A 23,096-nucleotide genomic window follows, 5' to 3' on the forward strand; every position below is an offset into this window, starting at 1 on the left:
GCAACACAAGTGTAGGGATTAACGCCGAGAGAATATAAGACTCAAATGATGCTGACTCAACCCTAGAAATCATAGGATATACAAAAGAAAGCTCGTCAAGTACTGTTTCATTCTATGGGTACATTTGCTGGGCTCGAAGGTGACTTTCCCGCAATATCGGATTTGCCGTGAGATCGAATTTTTTTTGGTGTCGGATTCTCGGGTTGGAATGGCTATTTCCAGATATTTCTCACGGCTTTCAAAGTGTCTTAAAGAGCATATGATATTGACCGTAGGAATGTTTGCTAGGATCTCAAAAGGTACCCGCTCCACGTTGGGAACGTATAACTAAATCATACGTCTAAAGTAGAGCAAAAGAGTGTAAGTATTCATTCGTACTTAGTATGTGCAGAGTGCAAAGCCGTAGAGGGGCCGGGCCTATAACTACATCTCAGGCAGCGATTTCAGCTACTGTCGTATCCACATAGAAGAAATAGGTTATCTCGCACTCTGCTGCCCTATCGCTCGCTATCTCTACTTGTAATCTCGATTATAACTTACTAAAATCGAGGGATACCCCTATCAAGGATATTGTCACTTTACTGTAGTCCGGGCCTTATCGAGGCACCGCAAAGAAACGTCAGTACCGACACACGAACTCCTTGGGTGAGATTCGACACCTTTAACCAACAGATAGAAATCTGTTTCAATTTAACATAATTCCAACTCATAGAAACTCACGACATCTGATAGGAAGACTTCCGAAGCAATAAGCCTTTCGTGACTAGGCCCAAAAGTCCTTATCGCTCTCCCCAGGTCTCCACAACAGGCGTAGTCTCCGCGATGTCTATATAAATCCGCGCTCGTGCTGATAATAGCTTCAATCTAGCTAATCTGCTTTGTGTATTGTCACGGTTGCAAGGTTTAGAGTTTGTGTTCTCGGATGAATCTTTATGCCTATTTGTATGTCTTTAGGGATTAGAGATGATTTATCTATGCGCAGATAGCAAGTGCTTGTTGGAGCGCTGGATATATAATTAGTGGATTATACTATCAACTTATAAGCTCTAGTTTCCACTAATTTTATTTTCTAGACTTATTCTTATAATTTTTTGACCACACATTGCTATCATTCATTGAACCGAGTATGGGGTTATCATCTAAAGGTCTGAAGGAGGGCATTGTGGCTTCGCCTTCCGACGATGACATGACTTTGAAGCCGATCTCCGGCCAGATTGACGGTCTTACCAACTCAGATACTCATCGTGGATTGAGTTCCCGTCATGTCCAGTTTCTGGCCTTGGGAGGTTGCATTGGGACGGTATTATTTGTTGGTAGCGGGCTGTCGCTGTCAACCGTTGGCCCTGATAAGTTGATTTGGATATATTTTCGCAGTAACAGAACTTGTTCCGAACTGCGACACCGGGCAGCGAGATTGATTGAAAGGCTTTAACTGATGTGCCTAGCTCCTCTACCCAAGGGATATATTGCCATGTCTACCGTTGTATATTTTATCATGAACATGCTGGGTGAAATGACCACCTACCTTCCTGTTCGCGGTGTTTCTGTTCCATATTTCATCGACCGATTTACAGAGCCAAGTTGAGATTTGCCATTGGTTAGCCCTTTCAGCCGCTGGAGAAGCGGTCTCATCTCACCGCAATATTCCTAAAGCAACTAATCGTCTCATTACCTTCTTTTCACATATTATGCCCTTGGTACCTTGGCCATTGGAGTGATGGTGGCCTGTAATGACAAAAGCCTTCTATAAGGCGTAGCGAGTGGCGGATCTGGGGCTGGCGCTAGTCCATTCGTGGTTGGCCTTCAGAATGCAGGCATCAAGGGACTAAACCACTTTATCAATGCCGCCATTCTCATCTCTGCTTGATCGTCGGGAAACTCATGGGTATATGCCGGATCACCTGGTCGACCGGTATACTATCTTATTTGCACCTCTCCAGCTCGGGGTCCAATGTCTTTTACTGGTTCACTAATATCACCACAGTCGGAGGATTTATCTCATGGGTTCTCGTCGGCGTTGCCTACCTGGTTTGTTCTTACTTTCCTGATTACAATCCCGAAGACATAGCTAAAGATAGAGAATACAACCCCTAGCGCAACGTGATTCCATACATCAAGATTCGTGGAAATGCCTCACCGGAAGTTATCTATGTTGTGTTCATAGTATCTTGAGAGTAGTCTCATCTGTGGGGAAGACTTGCCTAGATGGTTTGCCAAGTATGGAGTCCGGAGTCGATAGCGACTTGACTTTGGTTTTGATAAGAACAAAAATTGCCATTACTGTATCAAGCACTTCACCCGGGCCGGTGTAAGTGGGGCTGACGAACTGCTGGCGGCGGTGTCAGTGAAGAAGCGGGACTTGGCATATCGCATAAGCGAAACAACCTGACTGATCCGGGCCCGGGCCGTGACTGAGCGGGTGAGTTATTGTTACGTCATTGCATCTATTGAACAATATACCTCTTTATAACGATATGGGAGTGGAGCTTTATCTAATCGGCAGCGACCGACAGTTTTCCGGTGGATCCACTCGTTATCATTCGCTGCAGAACCCTCAAAGCTCGCTGAGATGGCCGGGCGGGATCAGTCCCGGTAGCCAACCGCCTTTCATCTTTGCGGTCTCCCCGCGTTCCAAGGAGCTTTCTCTTTCTTCCTTATATTCTTGTGCAAGCTTTTGTCTTGAATTCTCGGAAGTCGATCGAGATACTGCCTACTGAATTTCAACAACGCATAGATCCTCAAGATGCAGACCTCTTTGCTGCGCGCTCGTGTGCAGCCCTTCTCGCGCCTGGCATGCCGCATTCCTAGCTCCAGCTCTCGCGCTCTCAACACTTATGCCGCTTTCAAGGTGCCCCAGATTAACAATGAGCCCAACGTGAGTCGTCATGCGATCTATGGTCACAGCTCATCTTACTTACAAGAATAATGTTTAGAAACACTATGCTCCTGGTAGCCCGGATCGCAAGGGGTTGGAAGAGGCTTTGGCTTCATACAAGCAGTCGGCGCCCTTGAACGTGCCTTTGGTGGTCGCTGGCAAGGAGGTAAATCTCATACTGTACTGATATTTTGCGATATTCAATTACTAACAAAAAGAAATAGATCAAGAGCTCCGAGACCTTCACTCAGAGCAACCCTGCTACTCACACCCCCGTCGCCACTTACTCCAATGCCTCCAAGGCCGATGTCGAGGCCGCCATTACCTCCGCCCTTGAGGCCCGCAAGTCATGGGCTGCCACTCCCTTCGCTGAGCGTGCCAGCATCTTCCTCAAGGCCGCCGACCTCATTTCGACCAAGTACCGTTATGATATCATGGCTCTGACCATGCACGGCCAGGGCAAGAACGCCTGGCAGGCCGAGATTGACTCTGCTGCTGAGCTCGTTGACTTCTTCCGCTTCGGTGTTAAGTATGCTGAGGAGGTCTATGCTCAGCAGCCTGTTCACCACTCCCCTGGTGTGTGGAAGTGAGTAATTCATTGCTTAGATTCTTGCGCCTAATTCAGATGCTAATTTCATTTTCAGCCGCCTTGAGTACCGCCCTCTGGAGGGTTTCGTTTACGCTATCAGCCCCTTCAACTTCACCGCGATCGGTGGCAACTTGGCCGGTGCGCCCGCTCTGATGGGTAACGTTGTGCTTTGGAAGCCCTCGCCTTCGGCTATTGCCTCCAACTGGCTCGTTCACCAGATCCTTCTCGAGGCTGGCCTCCCCAAGGATGTTATTCAGTTTGTGCCCGGTGAGGCCGAGGAGGTCACCAGCACTGTTCTCAACCACAAGGAATTCGCTGCTCTCCACTTCACCGGCAGCACTGATGTTTTCCGTATGCTCTATGGCAAGATCTCGCAGGGTGTGGCGGAAGGCAAGTACCGCAGCTACCCTCGCATTGTTGGCGAGACTGGTGGCAAGAACTTCCACCTGATCCACAAGTCTGCCGATGTGCGCAACGCCGCAGTCCAGACCGTCCGTGGTGCCTTTGAGTTCCAGGGCCAGAAGTGCAGTGCCACTTCCCGTGCCTACGTCGCTGCCTCCATTGCCGACGACTTTGTCAACCAGGTCGTTGCTGAGGTCAAGCAGATCAAGGTTGGCGAGCCTACTGATTTCTCCAACTTCTGTGGCCCCGTTATCCATGAGGGCTCTTTCAACAAGCTTGCCGGCGTTATCGACGAGGCTAAGAACGACCCCGAGCTCGAGCTGCTTGCTGGTGGTTCCTACGACTCCTCCAAGGGATGGTACATCCAGCCTACCGTGTACCGTACCTCCAACCCCGACCACCCTCTTCTGTCGCGCGAGCTCTTCGGTCCCATCATCGTCATCCACGCGTACAACGACGCCACCGAGGCGGACTTTGTTAAGATCTGTGAGAAGATCGACAACACCGGTACCTACGCTCTGACTGGTTCTATTTTCGCCCAGGACCGCGAGGCTGTGCAGGTTGCTGATGAGCACCTCCGCAACTCCGCTGGCAACTTCTACATCAACTGCAAGAGCACTGGTGCCGTTGTTGGCCAGCAGCCGTTCGGTGGTGCCCGTGCCAGTGGTACCAACGACAAGGCTGGCAGCGCTAACCTGCTGTCTCGCTTCGTGAGCTTGCGCTCGGTCAAGGAGGAGTTCGTCCCCACCTACACCGTTGCCTACCCTAGCAACGCCAACTAAGGAAGGATCCATGCACGACCTTTCGATGTTGACTGTTGATATTGCATGCCTTATGACAACCCGGCGTCTATTTTGCATTTTACCTTGGCGTTTTCTTTTCCCGCTGGAGTGACGATCATACTCCTCCAACCTTGTTCTAAAAAAGACAAGCACTTGTATCTCTATATAAACTTGAAATTGATCATTCTATTCCCACACTGCTCATCTATCTTCGCTTCATCTACTCGGATCACAATTCTTCAACAACTTCTGCATATTCTCCATAGCCTTCTTCGCAAACGGCTCCATCTCATACTTCTTCCCCTTCCCCTGCGGCCCCGCATCAAAAATCTCCATCGAAAACCAACCCCGGAACCCCGTCTGCAAAACTGCCCTCGCAATATCCTCAATCGGCAAATACCCGCCGTCATACGGCATAGGCCTATAATCATGGCTCCACCGGCCCTGCGGCCTCAACCCGTCCACAACCTTATCCTCCAACGGCGGCGACACCTTATACGCGTCCGAGATCTGCAGGAGATATATTTTATCTGCGGGAATAGTGAGTGCCAGCTCTTTCATACTTGCGGCGAACTTCTTCTTCAACTCGTTCTCGGGTACGTTGCGGATCAGTCCGGTGGGCGAGGTTGGATCGCCCCATTCACTGCCGGCGGTTTGGAACGTGTCCAGGCAAAGGCCGACGTTGGGGAGATTGACCTCGCGCACGATTTCCCAGACTTCTTTCCAACCCGGCGCGTGGGTGGACCAGCACCAGTTTTCGTAGGCGAGGCGGAATTTATGCTTGGCTAGCATTTCGCCTAGTTCGCGTAGATCTGAGACGATTGTTGAGCGGTCAATCGAGATTTTATCCGCGGGTGTGTCGGTTGCTCCGACCTGTCATGGAATTAGCGAAAGATGATTCCATCTTGAGGCAAAGGGTGATGTATGTACCTGCAGAATATCCGTCCCAACAACCTTCATGATCTCAATCCAACCCGCCGCCCTCTCAAACACATCCTTCCGCTCAGGCGAATCTTTCGGCCACCCCTCAAAATTGGCAAAGGGTTGCAGCATCATCACTGACAAGCCATTCGCTTTGCACAGGGTGCGAATCTCCCGGGCGACCGAGGTCAGCTCGTTATAGTCATTGGGCTGGATTGGATGGCCTAGCAGGTGTTCGCCATAGTCGAGGATATCCGGGAATGAGAGCTCGATGGCTTTGAATCCTGCTCGGCCGATTGCTTCGAGTCTTCGGGGTAAGGTGTCGCTGGGTCCGCATCCGATTGAGCAGGATGCGTAGGAGAAGGGGATTTGTTGGAGTGATAGAGGTTTCATGGATCCCATATTGGTGGTTGTATGTAAATGCTGTTGAACCCTTTTACTTTTCCGAGTGCCTTTGTTTATTTTGTGAATGGCATGTGTAGAAAATAGCGAAGGTAATTTTGTTTAATGATAGGAATGGGGAAATAGTGGGAATATACTATAGTTCGGATTGTGTGAAGATAGAATGATGCAATGTTTGTGTTTCCGCGGGCCGCAGCTAATTGTCGTCAACTCTACATCATCCCGCTCAACCATGATTTACCCAGCAATACATGTTCCCTTCCCTAAGTCTGGTTGAATTTCTTATTTACTATGATTCTAGTTCAACATTCTAGATTATAGCCCGCCTCTCACTGCTAACGCCACTGACTCCATATTGACAGCATATTCCGGGCTACGATTCCGGTGGCTAAGGGTCGTTTCTTGAAGAACATTAGAGCTGCTATTGTCCTCATATTTTGTCAAAAATTTCCCACCGGTCTCTGAAACCGCTTATGCTATATCTCGATGAAATAGATCAGGTCATTACCCATCTATCCTACAATAAACATGCAGTCTGCCAGTCCCACAGAGAAATTCAAGCGCATTGGCGTTGTCGGAGTCGGGAGTATGGGCTCCATGATGGCATTCGCATTCTCAGAAATCGGACTCGATGTCTCCGTGTGGGATGTTGACAAAAGGAATGTTGACAAAGTGATGGACTGGACGAAGAAAGCCACGACTATGAAAGGCAAAATTGAAGGGTTTACCGAAATTGACAAGTTCACCAAGAGCCTCGAGGGTCATGGGATTGGCAAATTATTCATGTTCTCCATCACCCACGGCGAGCCTGCAGACTCTGTTCTCAAGTTGATCAAGCCGGATTTGAAGAAAGGCGACATCATCTTGGATGGAGGTAACGAGAATTATCGCCGAACTGAGCGACGCCAGAGAGAGTGCGAAGATATTGGAGTGACCTGGATTGGAATGGGTGTTTCTGGTGGCTATCAGTCAGCACGACGCGGTCCCAGTCTGTCCCCTGGAGGCGACGCTAAAGCGTTGGAGCTCGTCATGCCACTTCTTCAGGCATATTCCGCGAAGGATCCCAAGAGTGGAGCGCCATGCGTTACTCGTATCGGGCCTGGAGGGTCTGGTCATTACGTCAAGATGGTTCATAATGGGATTGAAGGCGGCATGCTGTCTACACTTGCCGAAGCTTGGTCGTACATGCATTTCGGTCTCGGTATGAACTATGAGCAGATTGGCGATGTTTTCACGGATTGGAATTCCAAGGGTGAGTTACGGAATAACTTCTTGATCAACATTGGTGCCGATATCATGAGAGCCAAAAAGACACCCAAGGGTGACTGGCATGGTGAGGGAGCCAGTGACAGCGATGGATATGTGTTGGATGATGTACTCGACAAGGTCGTGCAGGATGATGATAACAGCGAAGGTACACCACTCTGGGCCGCGATGGAATCCGCTTCTCGACACGTCGCGACCCCAACTCTGACAGCAGCACACTACATGCGTATCGCCAGTGGAAATCGCGCTGAGCGGGTGGAAGCTGCCAAGAAGCTCCAAATGCCTGCACCCCGACAAATGCAGAATATCAAAGATCGCGCCACAGTCGTGGAAAAGCTTCGACAAGCAGTGTACTGCTCCTTCCTATCTTCGTTCTGTCAAGGTCTTGAATTGATTGCTCGGACGTCCAAAGACGAAGGCTGGGCAATCAACATGGGAGACTGTATCCAAATTTGGCGCGCTGGATGTATCATTCAGTCCGAGTATATCGCGGACCTCTTGCAGCCCCCATTGACAACCAACAAGCATTTGATGAATATCAAGTTCGTTGATGAAGTGGCTGGCGAGTTGCGCAAATATTTCCCAGCTCTCAAGTCAACAGTCTTGGAGGGTATAATGTATGATCAGTACATGCCTTCGCTGTCTGCGACTCTCGAGTACCTCAAGTACGATGGTGGCACGATGCTTCCGACTAAGTTTATGGAAGCTCAGATGGACTACTTCGGTGCGCATGGTTATAACAAGCCCGGTGTTCATGGAGAAGATCCTGGACCGACTCATAAAGGTCCTCATCATTATGAATGGAAGTCAGCTTAAAGGGTGGATTCGTTTCAACATCTTGGGAAGAAAAAAAAGTCGCATATTATGCTGCTCAATAGGAGAGCTGTGAATAGAATCTCTAGAACCCACGCAACAAAAATTCCGCCCTCATAGGCCATTTTAGTACCGAGATCCTTGCTTTTGAGTATTCTCTTCAATTTCCCTAAAAATAGCAATAATCAACCATGTAAGCACCATCGTCATCGGTGGTATAGATCACGTTCATCCCCTTCTAACCCAAAATGGACTAGTGTTGCGGCCTCAGGAACCAGAACCGCACGTGGGGCAGGGACCCAATCGGAGCGGGGCAGCAGATGTGAAATTTGTCCAGAGATGCGTTGGGTCGCCGGCGTTCGTCAACTTTCCTCCATCTCCAAACCTTTCATACGAATTGAGTCTGCAAAGCAGTTAGCACGCAGAATGGCCGCTCTTCCATCCACCTACGATGGTTCGTTTTACCCCCAAAACCGAGACTACACGGCCTCTTCCCAAGTAACCCCTCACCCCACCTGCGGGCAAAGCTGACAATCGCAAACCATACAGGGCCCGTCTCAATTGCTGTCATCGGCGGCACTGGTCTTCGCGAGCTTCCTGGATTTACACAGGTTGCTTCGTTGAACGTCTCCACCCCCTGGGGCGAGCCTTCCTCCCCGATTACTATCCTCCACCACCAGTGCAAGCACAACAACAAGACTGTCGCCGTCGCGTTCCTCAGCCGTCACGGCCCCCACCACCAGATTGCCCCTCACGAGGTGCCCGCTCGCGCCAACATCGCTGCTTTGCGCTCCATTGGTGTCCGCAGCATCATTGCTTTCTCCGCTGTTGGCAGTCTCCAGGAGGCTATCAAGCCCCGTGACTTTGTTGTCCCCGATCAGATCATTGACCGCACCAAGGGTGTTCGCCCATGGACCTACTTCGAGGGTGGTGTTGTCGCCCATGTTCCCTTCGGTGATCCCTTCGATGAGGGTATCGCCAAGGTTGTTCGCGAATGCGGACACAGCTTGGAGGGTGAGGGTGTCGTTCTGCACGACAAGGGCACCATCATCTGCATGGGTATGTAACTAGAACCGGCAATGGACATCCCAAAAGACCGAGTTCCACTAACAAATCTACTTCTTAATTAGAGGGCCCTCAGTTCTCCACCCGTGCCGAGAGCAACATGTACCGCTCTTGGGGTGGCAGCGTGATCAACATGTCCGTCCTCCCTGAGGCCAAGCTGGCTCGCGAGGCCGAGATCGCCTACCAGATGATCTGCATGTCCACCGACTACGACTGCTGGCACGATTCCGCCGACGTCACCGTCGAGATGGTGATGGGCAACATGAAGTCCAACGCGGCCAATGCCCGCCACTTTGTGACTGCCGTTCTCGATGCGCTGGCCGCTGACGAGCACGCTGATCTGATCACCGCTAAGCACCTCGCTGGCTCTATCAAGTTTGGTGTTACCACTCCCCAGACTAACTGGAGCCCCGAAGCTCAGAAGAAGTTGCACTGGCTGTTCCCCGAATACTTCTAGGTTCTGGACAGAACTTGAAGAACGTATATTTCATGCATTTGGATACTTAGATAGCTTAGAGATAGACATCAGACGCTGAAACGAATGTCAATAACATCCTAGTACATTGGGAACACAAATAGTGCAAAATGTAGGAGATAAGGGATTAGGGGAGAAATACGGTTGAGGGGAAGGAACATGAATAGGCTTGAAGTATCTACTTCTCCTACGCCGAAATGCGGTTTGGTACAGCCGCAGCAAAGATCATATAGCCCGAGCATTTTTGATTAGGCAATGAGGCACTTCTGGATATTTCCACTTAGTCCCCTTTCCTCTTCTTTGTCTTGTATTTACTAAAGATCAGTATTTCTCATATCTTTTCCCTTCCAGCTTTCTCATAGTCTTTCCCCTAAAATCGGGCGTCCTGTTTCCTATTGACTTTCTATAGCCCCACCTTGATCATCTATACTATCTTATATAAACTACTCTACGATCTTCATGACTATCTCCTCCTCTATCTTCTGCAGAACCTTCTACAGAATCTTCCCAGGAATCCTCTTAAGAATCTTCTCTGGAATTTCTACTCGACCAGCTTCTGAATAATGGCACGCAAGTTGATGACATTGATTCGCAGGACAGATCGGCCTTGAGTCACCCGTGCATGGATGCCGATGCTATCGATATTGCTAAAAAGATCCTAGATCATGGTGCTGATCCACTGATCAGCTTTGACGATCGTCAGTCGCCTTTGCACTTGGCCATCGAGCATGCACAACCGGCAATGCTCGACCTCATCCTAAAAAACTTGTCGGACGATGATGCTCTGGGAAGGAATTAGGCTGTCGGCTGCCATTGAACAGCTCAGACCCTGCAAACACCTCGCCAGATGGAGAGCATACGACAATGAAAAGGGTTCTGAGAAAGTGCTGCGCTTGTTGTGGGAGAAGTTTCTGATCAACAAGATCTTGGACAAGCATCAATCACGAATGGCATTCCTACCTGCTACGGTCTGAGAGCAGTCTGCAGCTTTTTAATTTGGAACTTGAGTCTTTCAGGGTTACCTCTAATTTGATGAATTTTCTGGATGCTCGCTATACATAATCTCGTTCGCAACACAGAACGAGAAGCGGTACTTGTTCGTGTGACGGATTAACGGCGTGATACTTGTCCCGCATTACCTCAACCGTAGCGTTGGGGTCGAAATTGTAATCGAGCAATATTCCAATTGTATCGGACTTCAAACCCTTGATTGCTTTTGCGAGAACGTTGAACACGCATGGTCGGTTGGATCCATGGTGGGCTTGTACCTGTTCAATAGCATCCTGAAGTCTTCAGTGCTGCTGAATTGCGCTGATTTGTCCCAAATCTTGGCCATGACTCTATGGAAGGGTGAGTCGCCGAGTTGAACTTGCTGGGCTTCCAGAACCCGTATGGCCATCGCCATCTGTCCCCTGACACATATATCACGGACCAAGTCGATGGTGTTGGGCCTATCGTCAGGGTGTTGAGCTCATTTACCGCTTGGTTGAAGCAGAAAGTGAGGAAATTATGGGAATTTATCTTCGATTAGGAGGTGCTTAAGTGAACTATTTCTGCCATAACTCTCTTTGCCAAAGTGGAAACTTCCGGTTGATAACCACCTTCCACATTACATTATATCTCATAAAAGTAATTATTTTCCATTGATATAACCACGTTGTCATATTAAATATATAATAATACACAAAATAGTCCCCCAGAGGATCACCAAATCTTCTTCGCCACCATCTCATACCGCTGAACATGATCTATCTTCAAATCCTTATCCTTATTCTTGTCCTTATCCTCCTTCTCCTTCACACGCCGCAGACCCTCAGGATCATCACCATAGATCCAACGACGCTTTTCATCGCCAACCTCAACCATACCCCAACCACCAGCGCGCCGACTCCCTTCAACGTTGAACTCGTCTTTACGAACCGTATTCTCGGTCGTGGGTGGATGTGAGGATGAGGCCTTTCGCGACTCGCTTTCCAGACCTTTCATTTTCTTGTACCGGGAGCGTGCGAAGGCGAGCAAGCTCATGCCCAGAAGGAGTTTGAGGATTAACAGGACAATGTATGCTGTTAATAGCAGGATGACCGTGAAGATCTGGACGGATTGTGCGGGGGAGGGCATGGCGTTGTCCATCAGGGCACTGAAGAAAGCACTGACGTGGGCGACGGATACGGGGATCACGTTGCTCATAGTCAAAGGCGGCGTGGATGGGAGTGGTGCGGGTGCGTAATGGTTATGAATCGATGACAAGGATGTCGACCTCAGTGCCGTCGAGGAGGGGTGTTGAGGGAGCAACGATGCTAGGAACATCTGGTAGGTTTGAACCGACACACGAATGAAGAGGCAAGATAGTGGAATGACCGGAAGGCCCAGCCGACGGGTCAGGTTTTGATCGCCAAAAGCGTTGGTGTAGTAATCCTTGGCAAGTACATCGAGATAGCGACCATACAATGCGGGTCGGTAATTGTTGAACTTGTTGATATACGCATGCTTCAGCCAGTCAACGAGCATCTCGGATCCCAGGACGACCAGGAACGGCCCCAGGACCTGACCTAGCGTTGGGAGGAAGGAGTTGACACTGCTAACCGACGACAGGATCGATGATGGGAAGAAGGTAAAGGACTGAGGCAGGATTGACGATGCGGATCGAGGAGGGGTGGACAGAGGTGTGCTGTTTGTGCTGGTAGAAGCTTGGCTGGAAAAGCCTGACCCTAGTCCGAGATCACCAATGAAGTTGAATGCACCAGTCTCCACAATGTTGCGCGAGGCAATGATAGTGAGCATCAGCCACAGTTGAAACCTCTCCACAACGTCCGCGCACGTAAGTTGGAACAAGTTCTCTTTCTCGAATTTGCGGAAGACGGTAGACTTGATTTCCACGAACTGGTTGGACAGGAGAAGTGTCATGAGTGCGTTTGAATATGAGTTGACGGCCACATTCAGCGTCATCACCTGTGAGAACAGCGATGTTGCATGCGCCACTGTGTAGACAAGAGCCGCCAAGAACAGCCCGAACGGACGCAAGATTTTGCTCCGCCCATCTGGACGACGCTCGAGGGCCTCCCGTGAGAAGAGGCACTCAAGAACATCCTGTCCGATGGCAGCCAAAAGTCGATCGAGTACTTCAAGCACGTTGTAAATGACATACAGCTTGATAGCAGCCTGTCCACGAATCCAGTGGTACATTCGACTGGCATCAAAGTACATCAATGCCCAACAGGTCGCTACCATGAGCAAGCCCGTCAAGATGTCTGCCTTGTCATCTGGAAGTAAGGCCGATGGCATGGACTTCTTCCTGCGATGGTGTCGACGAGATTCCGAAGCTCGATGTCTTCTCTTCGAAGGCTCGGGTTCCCGAAGCCTGGGATCTCGATCCAAAGACGTTGTCGCATCTTGAGTGGTGGAAGACCCATTAGGCAAACGAGGAGTCACATCTGGCTCGCTTTCGTGTCTCTCGCTGTCGTGGTTCCTCCTCCGCCACACTCGCCCAACGCCATTGACCACAAATTTCCAGATAAACCAGAACTCGGCGTTCAAGTTCTTTGCCCAGGATTCGGAGAGAATGTAAACGGCCTTGATGAAGCGTAGTGGGAGAATGGTGAAAGAGTAGAGCCATGAGTCGAGACATGCAAGAGAGCCAAAACATAGCACTTGTTCCAGTGCGCCTGGAAGGATCAGGAAATTCATCAATCTTTCAATCTTCGCGCTCGATGATTCATATGGAAAGTCATTTGTTGCTGGTCGATGAATATACAGCGGTGATGGTCGACCAGATGCAAGCTCAAGCTGGAGGTATGTTGGTATTGAGACTGGAGGTATGGGAATAGACACCGGCAATGGGGACGGTATGGGGGTTTCAATGATCTGTGGAGACGCCGCTAGGTGGGTCTTGAGATCTCGATCAGGGGCATTTCGATCTTGTTTTGATCGCGAAGCCCATGTTTGTGCAAGTCGTTCATTATTAGTTGGTAGGATAGAGTGCCGCGAGAGTCCAGGTGTCGAGAATGTTCGAGATGTATAAGGTCGATTGCGGACAGAACCATTAAGACTAGGTCTTGGGAGTGCCGGGCTTGCAGGCAAAGAGGCCTCTTCCATGGCCGAGCTCTTCGCATTTCGAGCTTTCAAACTATCCTCCAGAGGGGGTGTCTCGCTGAGCGACTGGAGAATCGACTCCCTTATTTCTGGACGAAGCGTTCCATTCGAATGGAAGTGGTCTGAAACCACTCTTTGCCCGCCATTCGTCTCTGGTGTTGCCGTGCGGTACGGGATCGACTCAGGCGAGGATGTAAGCTCTTGAATCTTGTCGGGGGACAATTTCAAAATCTTCTCTTTATCGTCAGAGGGTCTTCGTGATGCGTCTTCGGCAAGCTCAGCCAGGGCGGCCTTCACTTTGGATCCCTCCAGTACAGCTGCTCGGCCGTTCTTATCTGCATCGTCTGGCGACAGCTGAACAATGATGCCAAGACCCTGGCTATGGGATGCAAGGTGCTGCCCATTCGTGTGTCCTCTATTTGTAATCTGTTCCTCCAAGCCATCGCCATTCAAATTGTCCTCTCCGGCATCGGTTGTTTGGTCGTGAGTGGCGGCAGAGTTTTGACTAGCAGCTGTCTCGGATGGCGTCAAGTTACCAGAGCCATTCTGTTTGTCTTCGTGAGCTTTCCGCAAAGCATCAGCGTCGCCGTTCTCCATGTTCCCATGCCCGTTAAGCTTCACCTCCTGGCCCGGAGTAGCTCCGGTAATCTCCGCCGCTGGGCTCATGTTCGCAGCTTGTCCAAGAGCTGACCTGTCGCGATGAACTAATCGTCCGGGTTCTCCGATTCTCAGGTCACCGTTCGTACTCCCACGAGAAGAGTAGCTATCGTTCGCATTCTTTACGTTTGATTCCGGCTTCAAGGACCGCAGAAGGTGGTCACGCTATCGTGCTAGGCGAAGGAGCGGTGAAGAGAGGGCGCCGGATATTAGAAGTGGGCCTGTAAGTTAATAGGAAATATTCGCGCTAAGCCAAGTGCCCATTTTCAGCCAGAAAAGACGTTCAAAATCAGGGGCATGACGGTCATGCAACTGGTGAAGTTGAGCTGCAGCCGGGGAAGATAAGGGAGATTATCTGGCAAGTCGGAGTGACAATCGTTGTTTCAGCCTGAGGCAGCAATGTTTATCATCACATGATGGCATGCGATCTGAATTTAGGCTGATTGCACAACAATCAACACCACTACAACCATTGTACTTCGGACACTACGACCAACACAATCTTTAAAATAGTGTCTCGGCATAAGGCCTTCAGCCTGGTCTCGGAAATTATATCAAAATTTTCGATTCATTTAATTCAAAGAAATCAATGCTGGCACGAACGGCCAGACTAAACAGAACGGGGTATGGTATGGGGGTATGTACAACGTTTCAGTTTTCAATTCAAGAGACTTGCTCGCTGTTCGCTGTTCGCTGTTCATGAGGGGAATATTAACGACCTGAGTTTCAACTTGAGACATCTGGTCATTGTTGTAGCAGAAAGAGCCAGCTATTCTGCAATCGGTCATGATAGGTTGTGAAACCATTTCTTCAAAGAAGAAACAGGGAAAGAAATTCAATCTGAAAACTCTTTGGAAATGGGGTCTCAATATTGATTAGTGTTTGCACGGTTGAAACCGTATCCTGCAGGAGGAGGGCGGTTCATAATGGAGGGAGACGCCGTGTTAGCGCGCGAGAAGGGCTGGTAACCAGATGGAGGCGGCGGTCTTTGCATGCGAGGCTGGGGTGTTTGCGAGGGCATTGGAGGATTGTTGGCATTGGGGTTGAATGCCGCGTATCCGGATTGTGAGTCGGCCGGACTCTCGGGACTGAAAGGCGTGTAGTTTCGTTGTGAACCTTGCATGTGTCCATCTGGTTGAGGACCGGGTGTGCTGCGATAACTCGCTGGTGTCATTGACCGACCGGGTTGAGGATGGGGTGTGCCACCTGTGCTAGCTGGCGTCATTGTTCGGCCAGGTGGAGGATGAGGCGTCGCGCTTGTGCTCGCCGGCGTATATGATCTGGCTTGGTAACCATCTTGCGGCTGATATCCTGGCCGTGGACGAGGCGGTGCCCTCTGATTGTTGGGTGTTCCGGCAGGCAGGCCATCATAATCATCCTCCTCTGGCGGGTCACCATAATAACCGGCAGGTGGTTCATAAGGATCGTAAGTAGCAGCTGAGGAGCCCGGCGAATGTGAACGGCCGAAATAGTCGTCCGTGACGGACTCACCAGGTGTGTGTGATCGAGCATAAGGATCGATAGCAGCACGGGAAGTATGCGACCGGGAATAAGGATCGACAGCGGCTCCGGGGCCATGCGACTGAGCATAAGGATCAACGGCGGGGCTGAATGGGCGATACAGCTGGGCACCAGAATCGGTCAGGTTGCGCATTCCAGGTCCCGGGCTGTTTCGGCCAAGATCGTTAGGGAATGGCTGTGGCCCAGGCGTACGTCGTGACTGGGCTGTGTTTGTCCTCGAGGGAGGCATGTTGTTCGGCAGAGGTGGAACAGGAGGCAGCGGTGTGTTCTGGCGATCCAATGGACTATATCCCATTGTAGCCGCATTTCCAGTCAACGATGCCGATTCAGACATGGATGACTGAGTTGTTGATCGAGTAAGCGGCGGCTTGCTATCAAAGTCAAGGCTCGGCAGAGTTGGGTTTTTCTCGGTTCCAGTAGAGTTTGCTCTCGAATAAGGCGGCAATGTAGTTTGCGTGGTACTACGCGACAGGGTCGACACAGCTGGTGTCTTATCCCCCGCGAGATGAGGCAGGGATGGCAGAGTCGGTTTTGTTTCCCCGCCTGCCACACTGGGTTGTGTCGGTGCGCGATCTTGTAGCTTGAAGCCTGACGCCAAAGCCTTGTTGACCTTCTTCCGAACAATGCGCGTCAACCGAGTGCTAATCTTGCGACGACAGTAGGCCTTGAGTGTCCCATCCTCGGAAGGAATGTGATGGAACAAGAAGATCAAGTAAAGAACGACGGCAGAGGCCAGTTTCAAAACTGACAAGACCCAGATCACCAGAGTAAACAGCATACCGAACAGAACCACGGCTTGAAGGTTATTTTCCTCGGCGAGAATCTTCACGTTGTTGAAGAATTGCAAGACCTCTGAGGTTCCATTGTCTTTCGGCGCATTTTTGCCGCCTGGGAGAAGGTCGGCCTGCAGGACAGACCACAGCGTGATGGCATTGAGGACCTGGCGGGGCCCATCAGCGAAGATGGTGTTCATCCAGAACTGAAAGGAGAAGTAGGCGTAAAGCGCGACATATTCGGCTCCTTTCTTACTTTTGGTCAATTCGGCAAAGACAAGGAAGCGTTTCCACCCACGACCTTCCCTGGTGAACACTCGGAAACACTGGACGCGAACGGCAAGAGGGTCCAGGTAGCTTCGTGTGATACTGCCAGAGCGCATCGCACGAATAGCAAGCATCCATCGGTAAATCAAGAGAGCGAAGGACACGAGAATACAGACGGCGAAAATCCAACGAGAGATTCTGAATGGAATAGCGGGCTCCACGCGACCGCTCCAGCGAGAGAAGGCGAGCAGATTGACAGCGGTAAAGGTATCGGCAGCATAGACGGCAAGCGAGACAAGTAGAAACACCCAAAGGAAGAAGTAGGAGAAGGGTGTCCAGCAGGAGTCGGATTTGAAATCATCGAGGTTCTACAGAGCCACAGTTAGTACAACTAGTCATTGTCGCTCCAGCTAACCGACACTCTGATACTCACCACATAGTCCCATTTCTCCTCCATTGAGACCGCGCCCTTTTCACGATCACCACAGCACCCCATTATGACGGTGATCCCGGACCTGCCAGGAAGCGATTGCGAGCGACTGAACGAGTGTACTGATTGAGTGACGAGTATGGACTTCCACGGGCCAGCCGGGTAAAGTCACGATCGAGGTTAACGAGTCAGGTGTAAAGACAGAGTAAAACAAATAGCGACACCAGGAGGTGTAAAGAGCGACCAAAGTGAAAGAGTGTCTTAATCGCGTGACTGGCGCATAACTATGGGAGGCTCAGGTAGGAGGCTGGCAAGAGATCGAAGGGGCCAGATGTAAGATGCCAGGCACAGGCACAGGAAGCGGCGCAGGCACTGTGACAGGCCCACGACAAGACAACAAAGGGCAGCGATCGTGTTTCAGACTGGCATCCAGCGGTATTCTACCAGAGCATGCACGAATGCGCAAGCAGATCGTGGGTATCAATCGCAATGCCAAGCGCGCGAGGGTTGATCTTTTTGTTGTCTGAGCGCCAAGAAAGGGGGTGGATTGGATGAGGGCCGACGATCGGATTGCGGAGAAAGAATGCGACGTGCGTCAGGGACGTTTGAGTTGAAAGAGTGACAGGCACAAACCGAGGGCCAGGAGTAAAGAGTGAATCAAGAGAATAAATGGCGAGGGCAAAAGATGACCTTTGACCCGATGAAAGGGGAGAGGGGAAAAAGGGAAAGATGAAACGTGAGGGCCACAAGCGTTCGGGGAGTGGAGTGTGCCAACGCGGGAGAGGAACGATGAACTCCTTTAGGGCTGAATCGCCCTTTGTTGCCTTTCTGCTTTTTGTGCTTACATCCTCCTACTATTCTTGGTCATGAAACAGCTGCCTCCTGCAGATTTTGGCGCCTATGTATTGCATTGTCGCATCATTCATCAGGCTTCCATTCCTATCGAGTACTTCTCTATTCTCCGTACCTGGAACCAGCACCTACCATAGTACACCAACAGATTACAGTAGTATCCGCTCACTTCTCCACCGTCCCACTTTTTGCAGCTTTGAAACAAATCATACGGGGAATCCCCTCGGGGCTCTCTAACCGACGACCAGTCAGACTGTCAGTGGGCAATGTGGTGATTTCGCATCCTAACCATCCTTGGCCCTAAGCGCCGAAGAGGGCGCTTCCATAATTCCATGCTACAGTACCATGGCTATCAGTTCGTGAGCACAACTACTGTACATACGTTGTTCCTTCTGCTAGGTATGGACTCCAGACGAGAGACGGAGTATATTCCCTAGTCTTCCTCCTAGCGGCGTCGTAATCTTTTCTTTCCCTTCCAATTCTCTCATAGCTCACCCGTCTAGTGTTCTTAGCGTGAGGCCCAGGAGTTGCGTAGCCTGAAGCTAGCGACAACAGCCACGGCGCAAATGAATTGTGGACAGACCGGTTAATACACGGTAGATTTGCTTAGTCTATAAATTACTATCACTGATGTACAACATTGCAATGCTAAACAAGAAGAGTTGCAGGAATATACTTGGGGTATTGGTATACATACTGTAGCGCCCGGTCGCAAGAGTGGGGGTTTGGATAGAGGACATTAGACCCAATGAATAGCTCTCCGTTCAATGGCAGTCATTAAATCATCAGGTCTCACACTCGATCGTAACATGCTGGTCCGAAATATCTTTGCTTGGGGCTTTTTGAGATCAGTGGAGTGGTCTGTTGGAAGATTCCCTCGTACAGTACACGCTTGCCCCCGCAGAAGACTGACCCAGCAACAAGACCAGTAAAAGTGGATAGCTCGCATTTAGGCTTATCTATTTCTCCCCGCAGCTTACTACGACAACTCCTCGCAACCGAGAATCAACCTCGGATGACATCGAATCGTATGACGAACAACTTAAAAATGTCTCCGAACCGTCAAGTAGCAGAAACGCTAATTGGCCCATTTCGACCCTCAATGGTGACGTCGGGGTAGTAGTTGGCGATCTGCGATCCGGGACCGGGACCCGAGCTGCATTTATAAGCTGGTGGCGTTGCACTGGAGTAAGTTTGGAGATTATAAAGGTGCTCGAACGACAGTAGCTCGGAGCTACATTCTATTCAAACCTTTATTGCTATAGATCACAGCGAGGAGCATTCCAATTGCTCGTTTTTCACTTCAATTGACCACTTAATCCTCCTACCTTTCTCCTTCTAATTTTAAGTCAACCTTCTCCCACAGTCATGGCCCCTCCAGATATCTTGAACAACCCCGCCGAGGGCATCTCCTACTTCACCCCTGCTCAGGTGCCGCCCGCGGGGTCTGCAGCGAACCCACAATCCGACGGCTCACAACCTCCCAAGCTCTTCCAGCCCTTGAAAGTGCGAGGCGTGACATTTCACAACCGGATCGGCGTGAGTTTACCTTGACTAGCTTATTCCTTGACGCCATGAATAATTAATCAACATATCCCTCGGGATTACGATAGCTTTCTCCACTCTGCCAATACAGCGCTGACGATGGACATATGACGGATTGGCACATGGCCCATTTGGGCGGCATCGCCCAGCGCGGACCCGGTTTCCTCATGGTAGAGGCAACAGCCGTGCAACCAGAGGGTCGCATTACTCCTCAAGACCACGGCCTCTGGAAGGACTCGCAAATCGAGCCCCTCCGCCGGGTCGTCGAGTTCGTGCACAGCCAAAATCAGATCATCGGCATCCAACTGGGCCACGCAGGCCGGAAAGCCAGTACCGTTGCACCTTGGCTTAGTATGGCCGACATGGCTACGGAGAAGGTTGGCGGATGGCCCGCTAACGTCAAGGGACCCTCCAACACCCCATTCCACGAGAAGTTCCCCAAACCCAAGGCGATGACTACGGCCGATATTGAGCAGTTCAAGAGCGATTGGGTGTCGGCTGTTAAACGCGCTCTCAAGGCTGGTGTGGACTTCGTGGAGATTCATAATGCCCACGGATACCTACTTATGAGCTTCTTGTCCCCGGCGACAAACGACCGTACCGATGAGTACGGTGGTAGTTTCGAGAACCGGATTCGTTTGTCGCTGGAAATCGCCAAGTTGACCCGCGAGAATGTACCCAAGGATATGCCCATCTTCCTACGTGTGTCGGCTACCGACTGGCTGGAAGAAGTCATGCCGGACCAGCCCAGCTGGCGCATCGAAGATACCGTCCGCTTCGCAAAGGCTCTCGCCGAGAGCGGGAATGTCGATGTCCTGGATATCAGCAGTGGAGGTAATCACCAGAAGCAGCATATTCATGCCAAGGCCGGTTTCCAGGCGCCATTTGCTATTGAAGTTAAGAAGGCGGTTGGAGATCAGCTGAAGGTTGGCACAGTCGGTATGATCAATGATGGACACCTGGCCAATTGTGTGTTGGAGCACAATAATCTGGACTTTGTGCTTGTCGGACGGGGGTTCCAGAAGAATCCCAGTCTTGTGTGGACTTGGGCGGAGGAACTGGATGTGGAGATCTCCATGGCTAACCAGATTCGTTGGGGCTTTGGTAGCCGCGGTGGTGGTGTCTACTTGAAGAAACGACAGGAAAAGATTTAGAAAGATGCATGACCGTGACGTCATCTAGATAAATACGAAGGATGGTGCATGATGATGCGAGAGGATGAGAGTGCAATGTCTTGGCGATAATGAGAGAAAGTATCACAGCCAAAATGAGTCAATTGTCTGAAAAGCCTCAAATTGTATATGTGCGATCTCCAGTTGACCAAAACTTACCACTCGCGATAGAATATATTTTCTTTTGTGTCACTTGAATAGTTTGGATAACCACATTCCACTCGGTCGGTCGGCGCATCTATCGTACCGGAAATACGAGATGCGCTGCTTGGAAGCGACGGGTCCAAGCCCGGCCGGGATTCGAGTCAATCCGCCCGACAGCCTAATGCTGGATAGAGTCGTACAGAACGAAATTGAAAAGAATGCCAGAATGAAAGGTATAAATATGCTAAATCCCCACAGTATCCACGATGTCCATTTTTCTAAAACAAACACAAAATGGTCACTCTGACCAACGTCCAGTCATCCAATGCCCAGATTGCAACAGCCCTTCCCCCGGGTTTAGTCGCAGTTTTCGTCGGCGCAACAAATGGCATCGGTGAAACTTCCCTGAGAGAATTCGCCCGCCATGCGCGCCAGCCCCGGGTCTACTTTGTTGGCCGCTCACAAGAAGCCGGTGACAGGATTGCTGCTGAATGTCGCGACTTGAACCCCGAGGGCGAGTTCATCTTCATCAAGGCGGATGTTAGTCTACTCAAATCCGTGGATGATGTCTGTCGCCAGATCGCGAGTAATGAGAGATGCATCAATTTGCTGTTTTTAACATGTGGTTCGGCACTTTCACACGTTGGTTCGTATATACTTTCCCTGGAAGCTTCGCAAGGGATCAGAATATTGACAATTACCCCCATCTTATACAGACACAAGTGAAGGACTGCACATCTTCATGGCCCTAGCATACTACGCCCGAGCACGCTTCATCCTCAATCTCCTCCCCCTCCTCCGTCAAGCCCCCAGCCTCCGACGAGTCGTCACCGTCCTCGCCGCAGGCCACGAAGGCACCATCTACGCAGACGACTTCCAAGGCCGCAAAGTCCCTCTCAGCGGTGTACGAGGCCACAACGTCTCCATGACAGACCTAATGCTCGAACACATGGCCTCACTCGCCCCCGAAGTAAGCTTCGTCCACGACTATCCGGGCCCTGTGAAATCAGGCTTTGGCCGAGAAACCAACAGCATCCTGATGAAGGTTGCCATTACGATTTTCAAGATTGTCGGGCCATTGGTGTATGTCCCGATTCGGGAGTCTGGGGAACGGCATTTATTCTTTGCTACTAGTGCGAGGTATAAGCCGCGGGTGGGGAGTGAGGCGGCTGGTGTGCCTGTTTCCGGGGATGTGGAGGTGTCTGGGGGAACGGATGGGGAGGTGGGGAGTGGTGTTTATGCGGTCAATTGGGATGGCGAGAGTGCTGGGCCAAAGTCTTTGCAGGTGTTGGCCAAGATGCGTGGGGAGGGGATGGTGCAGCGATTGTGGGAGCATACGATGATGGAGTTTAAGCGGGTTACTGGGGTGGAGAGTTTGGCTAAATGAGGATGTGTTTTGATAGGCTGTCCTTCTTTTTAGCTATTTTATAGTCGTAATGTAATGATATACCCCTTGTACAAAATCTCTTGGTGATTTTAGATCTTCGTAGAATGCGAGAACATTATCGATACCGTAATTATGCGGGGAATAGAGTGGGACCGGAGTTCGGGTCAATATACAATTCACGACAACTATGATTTAGCGGCTCGTGAGAATAATCAGGTGACATAATGTGAGGTCCCTAGTTCAGCATCACATCAAAAAGATCAGAAGTAGCTGTTGATGCCTCGAAACGTGTGCATGGGGACAAAGCAATCTCAGAGCGTGGAGAGATGTAGAGATGAAGGAATGTCGAGATGTCGAGATGGAGACATGCTGGTGCGAATATCTTTGAAGAAGATAACGGAGCAAGGAGGGTTTGTTCCCCGTGATCGCTTGGCCTGGCAGCGACCGTCCATCGGGTGTGAAGATATCCCGATTCACGATTCCGAAGGAGAAAGGGGTCCGTAGACATAGGAGACAATCATCTTTAATGACATCCTATATACCTGAGCTTGTAGGGAACAGAATGGATTTATCCTGGAAGTTGGGGGGGGGGGGGAGGAAGGGACCATATATCTGGGTCGAGTCCGAGTTTTTCCCAGATCCCATGCCCAATATTGCGAGTGATAGCGC

The 23,096-nt window shown here is 50.5% G+C and overlaps 11 protein-coding genes across 11 annotated transcripts; 8 read left to right on the forward strand and 3 right to left on the reverse strand.

Moving 5' to 3' along the window:
- Positions 1 to 1,435: 1,435 nt before the first annotated feature.
- On the forward strand, positions 1,436 to 1,718 carry N7473_002849 (uncharacterized protein; the record flags this gene model as incomplete). Its single annotated transcript, XM_057148789.1, has 2 exons — positions 1,436 to 1,540; positions 1,575 to 1,718. 2 exons carry the CDS (start codon positions 1,436 to 1,438, stop codon positions 1,716 to 1,718), a joined length of 249 nt encoding a protein of 82 aa, XP_057012443.1.
- Positions 1,719 to 1,841: 123 nt separating this feature from the next.
- On the forward strand, positions 1,842 to 2,172 carry N7473_002850 (proline-specific permease; the record flags this gene model as incomplete). Its single annotated transcript, XM_057148790.1, has 3 exons — positions 1,842 to 1,912; positions 1,941 to 2,028; positions 2,095 to 2,172. The coding sequence occupies 3 exons, from the start codon at positions 1,842 to 1,844 to the stop codon at positions 2,170 to 2,172; spliced, it is 237 nt and encodes a 78-aa protein (XP_057012444.1).
- Positions 2,173 to 2,743: 571 nt separating this feature from the next.
- Positions 2,744 to 4,648, forward strand: prnC (delta-1-pyrroline-5-carboxylate dehydrogenase prnC; the record flags this gene model as incomplete). Its single annotated transcript, XM_057148791.1, has 4 exons — positions 2,744 to 2,875; positions 2,934 to 3,041; positions 3,100 to 3,461; positions 3,520 to 4,648. 4 exons carry the CDS (start codon positions 2,744 to 2,746, stop codon positions 4,646 to 4,648), a joined length of 1,731 nt encoding a protein of 576 aa, XP_057012445.1.
- A 216-nt stretch (positions 4,649 to 4,864) lies between these two features.
- On the reverse strand, positions 4,865 to 5,971 carry N7473_002852 (sugar phosphate isomerase/epimerase family protein; the record flags this gene model as incomplete). Its single annotated transcript, XM_057148792.1, has 2 exons — positions 4,865 to 5,521; positions 5,579 to 5,971. 2 exons carry the CDS (start codon positions 5,969 to 5,971, stop codon positions 4,865 to 4,867), a joined length of 1,050 nt encoding a protein of 349 aa, XP_057012446.1.
- Positions 5,972 to 6,499: 528 nt separating this feature from the next.
- On the forward strand, positions 6,500 to 8,053 carry N7473_002853 (6-phosphogluconate dehydrogenase, decarboxylating; the record flags this gene model as incomplete). The annotated part of the gene is made up of 1 exon (XM_057148793.1): positions 6,500 to 8,053. One exon carries the CDS (start codon positions 6,500 to 6,502, stop codon positions 8,051 to 8,053), a length of 1,554 nt encoding a protein of 517 aa, XP_057012447.1.
- A 336-nt stretch (positions 8,054 to 8,389) lies between these two features.
- N7473_002854 (S-methyl-5-thioadenosine phosphorylase) lies at positions 8,390 to 9,686 on the forward strand (the record flags this gene model as incomplete). Its single annotated transcript, XM_057148794.1, has 3 exons — positions 8,390 to 8,504; positions 8,600 to 9,109; positions 9,181 to 9,686. The coding sequence occupies 3 exons, from the start codon at positions 8,390 to 8,392 to the stop codon at positions 9,570 to 9,572; spliced, it is 1,017 nt and encodes a 338-aa protein (XP_057012448.1). The 3' UTR covers positions 9,573 to 9,686.
- Positions 9,687 to 11,294: 1,608 nt separating this feature from the next.
- Positions 11,295 to 14,345, reverse strand: N7473_002855 (TAPT1 family protein; the record flags this gene model as incomplete). The annotated part of the gene is made up of 1 exon (XM_057148795.1): positions 11,295 to 14,345. One exon carries the CDS (start codon positions 14,343 to 14,345, stop codon positions 11,295 to 11,297), a length of 3,051 nt encoding a protein of 1,016 aa, XP_057012449.1.
- An 856-nt stretch (positions 14,346 to 15,201) lies between these two features.
- N7473_002856 (uncharacterized protein) lies at positions 15,202 to 17,393 on the reverse strand (the record flags this gene model as incomplete). Its single annotated transcript, XM_057148796.1, has 2 exons — positions 15,202 to 17,265; positions 17,331 to 17,393. 2 exons carry the CDS (start codon positions 17,391 to 17,393, stop codon positions 15,202 to 15,204), a joined length of 2,127 nt encoding a protein of 708 aa, XP_057012450.1.
- Positions 17,394 to 17,665: 272 nt separating this feature from the next.
- On the forward strand, positions 17,666 to 17,854 carry N7473_002857 (uncharacterized protein; the record flags this gene model as incomplete). The annotated part of the gene is made up of 1 exon (XM_057148797.1): positions 17,666 to 17,854. One exon carries the CDS (start codon positions 17,666 to 17,668, stop codon positions 17,852 to 17,854), a length of 189 nt encoding a protein of 62 aa, XP_057012451.1.
- Positions 17,855 to 19,386: 1,532 nt separating this feature from the next.
- N7473_002858 (NADH:flavin oxidoreductase/NADH oxidase) lies at positions 19,387 to 21,056 on the forward strand. The gene is made up of 2 exons (XM_057148798.1): positions 19,387 to 19,718; positions 19,793 to 21,056. The coding sequence occupies exons 1-2, from the start codon at positions 19,548 to 19,550 to the stop codon at positions 20,876 to 20,878; spliced, it is 1,257 nt and encodes a 418-aa protein (XP_057012452.1). The 5' UTR covers positions 19,387 to 19,547; the 3' UTR covers positions 20,879 to 21,056.
- Positions 21,057 to 21,303: 247 nt separating this feature from the next.
- N7473_002859 (Short-chain dehydrogenase/reductase SDR) lies at positions 21,304 to 22,427 on the forward strand (the record flags this gene model as incomplete). The annotated part of the gene is made up of 2 exons (XM_057148799.1): positions 21,304 to 21,686; positions 21,757 to 22,427. Exons 1-2 carry the CDS (start codon positions 21,335 to 21,337, stop codon positions 22,425 to 22,427), a joined length of 1,023 nt encoding a protein of 340 aa, XP_057012453.1. The 5' UTR covers positions 21,304 to 21,334.
- Between the last annotated feature and the right edge of the window lie 669 nt (positions 22,428 to 23,096).

Source organism: Penicillium subrubescens (genome assembly GCF_028828155.1).
Source record: "Penicillium subrubescens strain IBT 31985 chromosome Unknown utg000002l_segment0_segment0, whole genome shotgun sequence".
Taxonomy (NCBI): domain Eukaryota; kingdom Fungi; phylum Ascomycota; class Eurotiomycetes; order Eurotiales; family Aspergillaceae; genus Penicillium; species Penicillium subrubescens.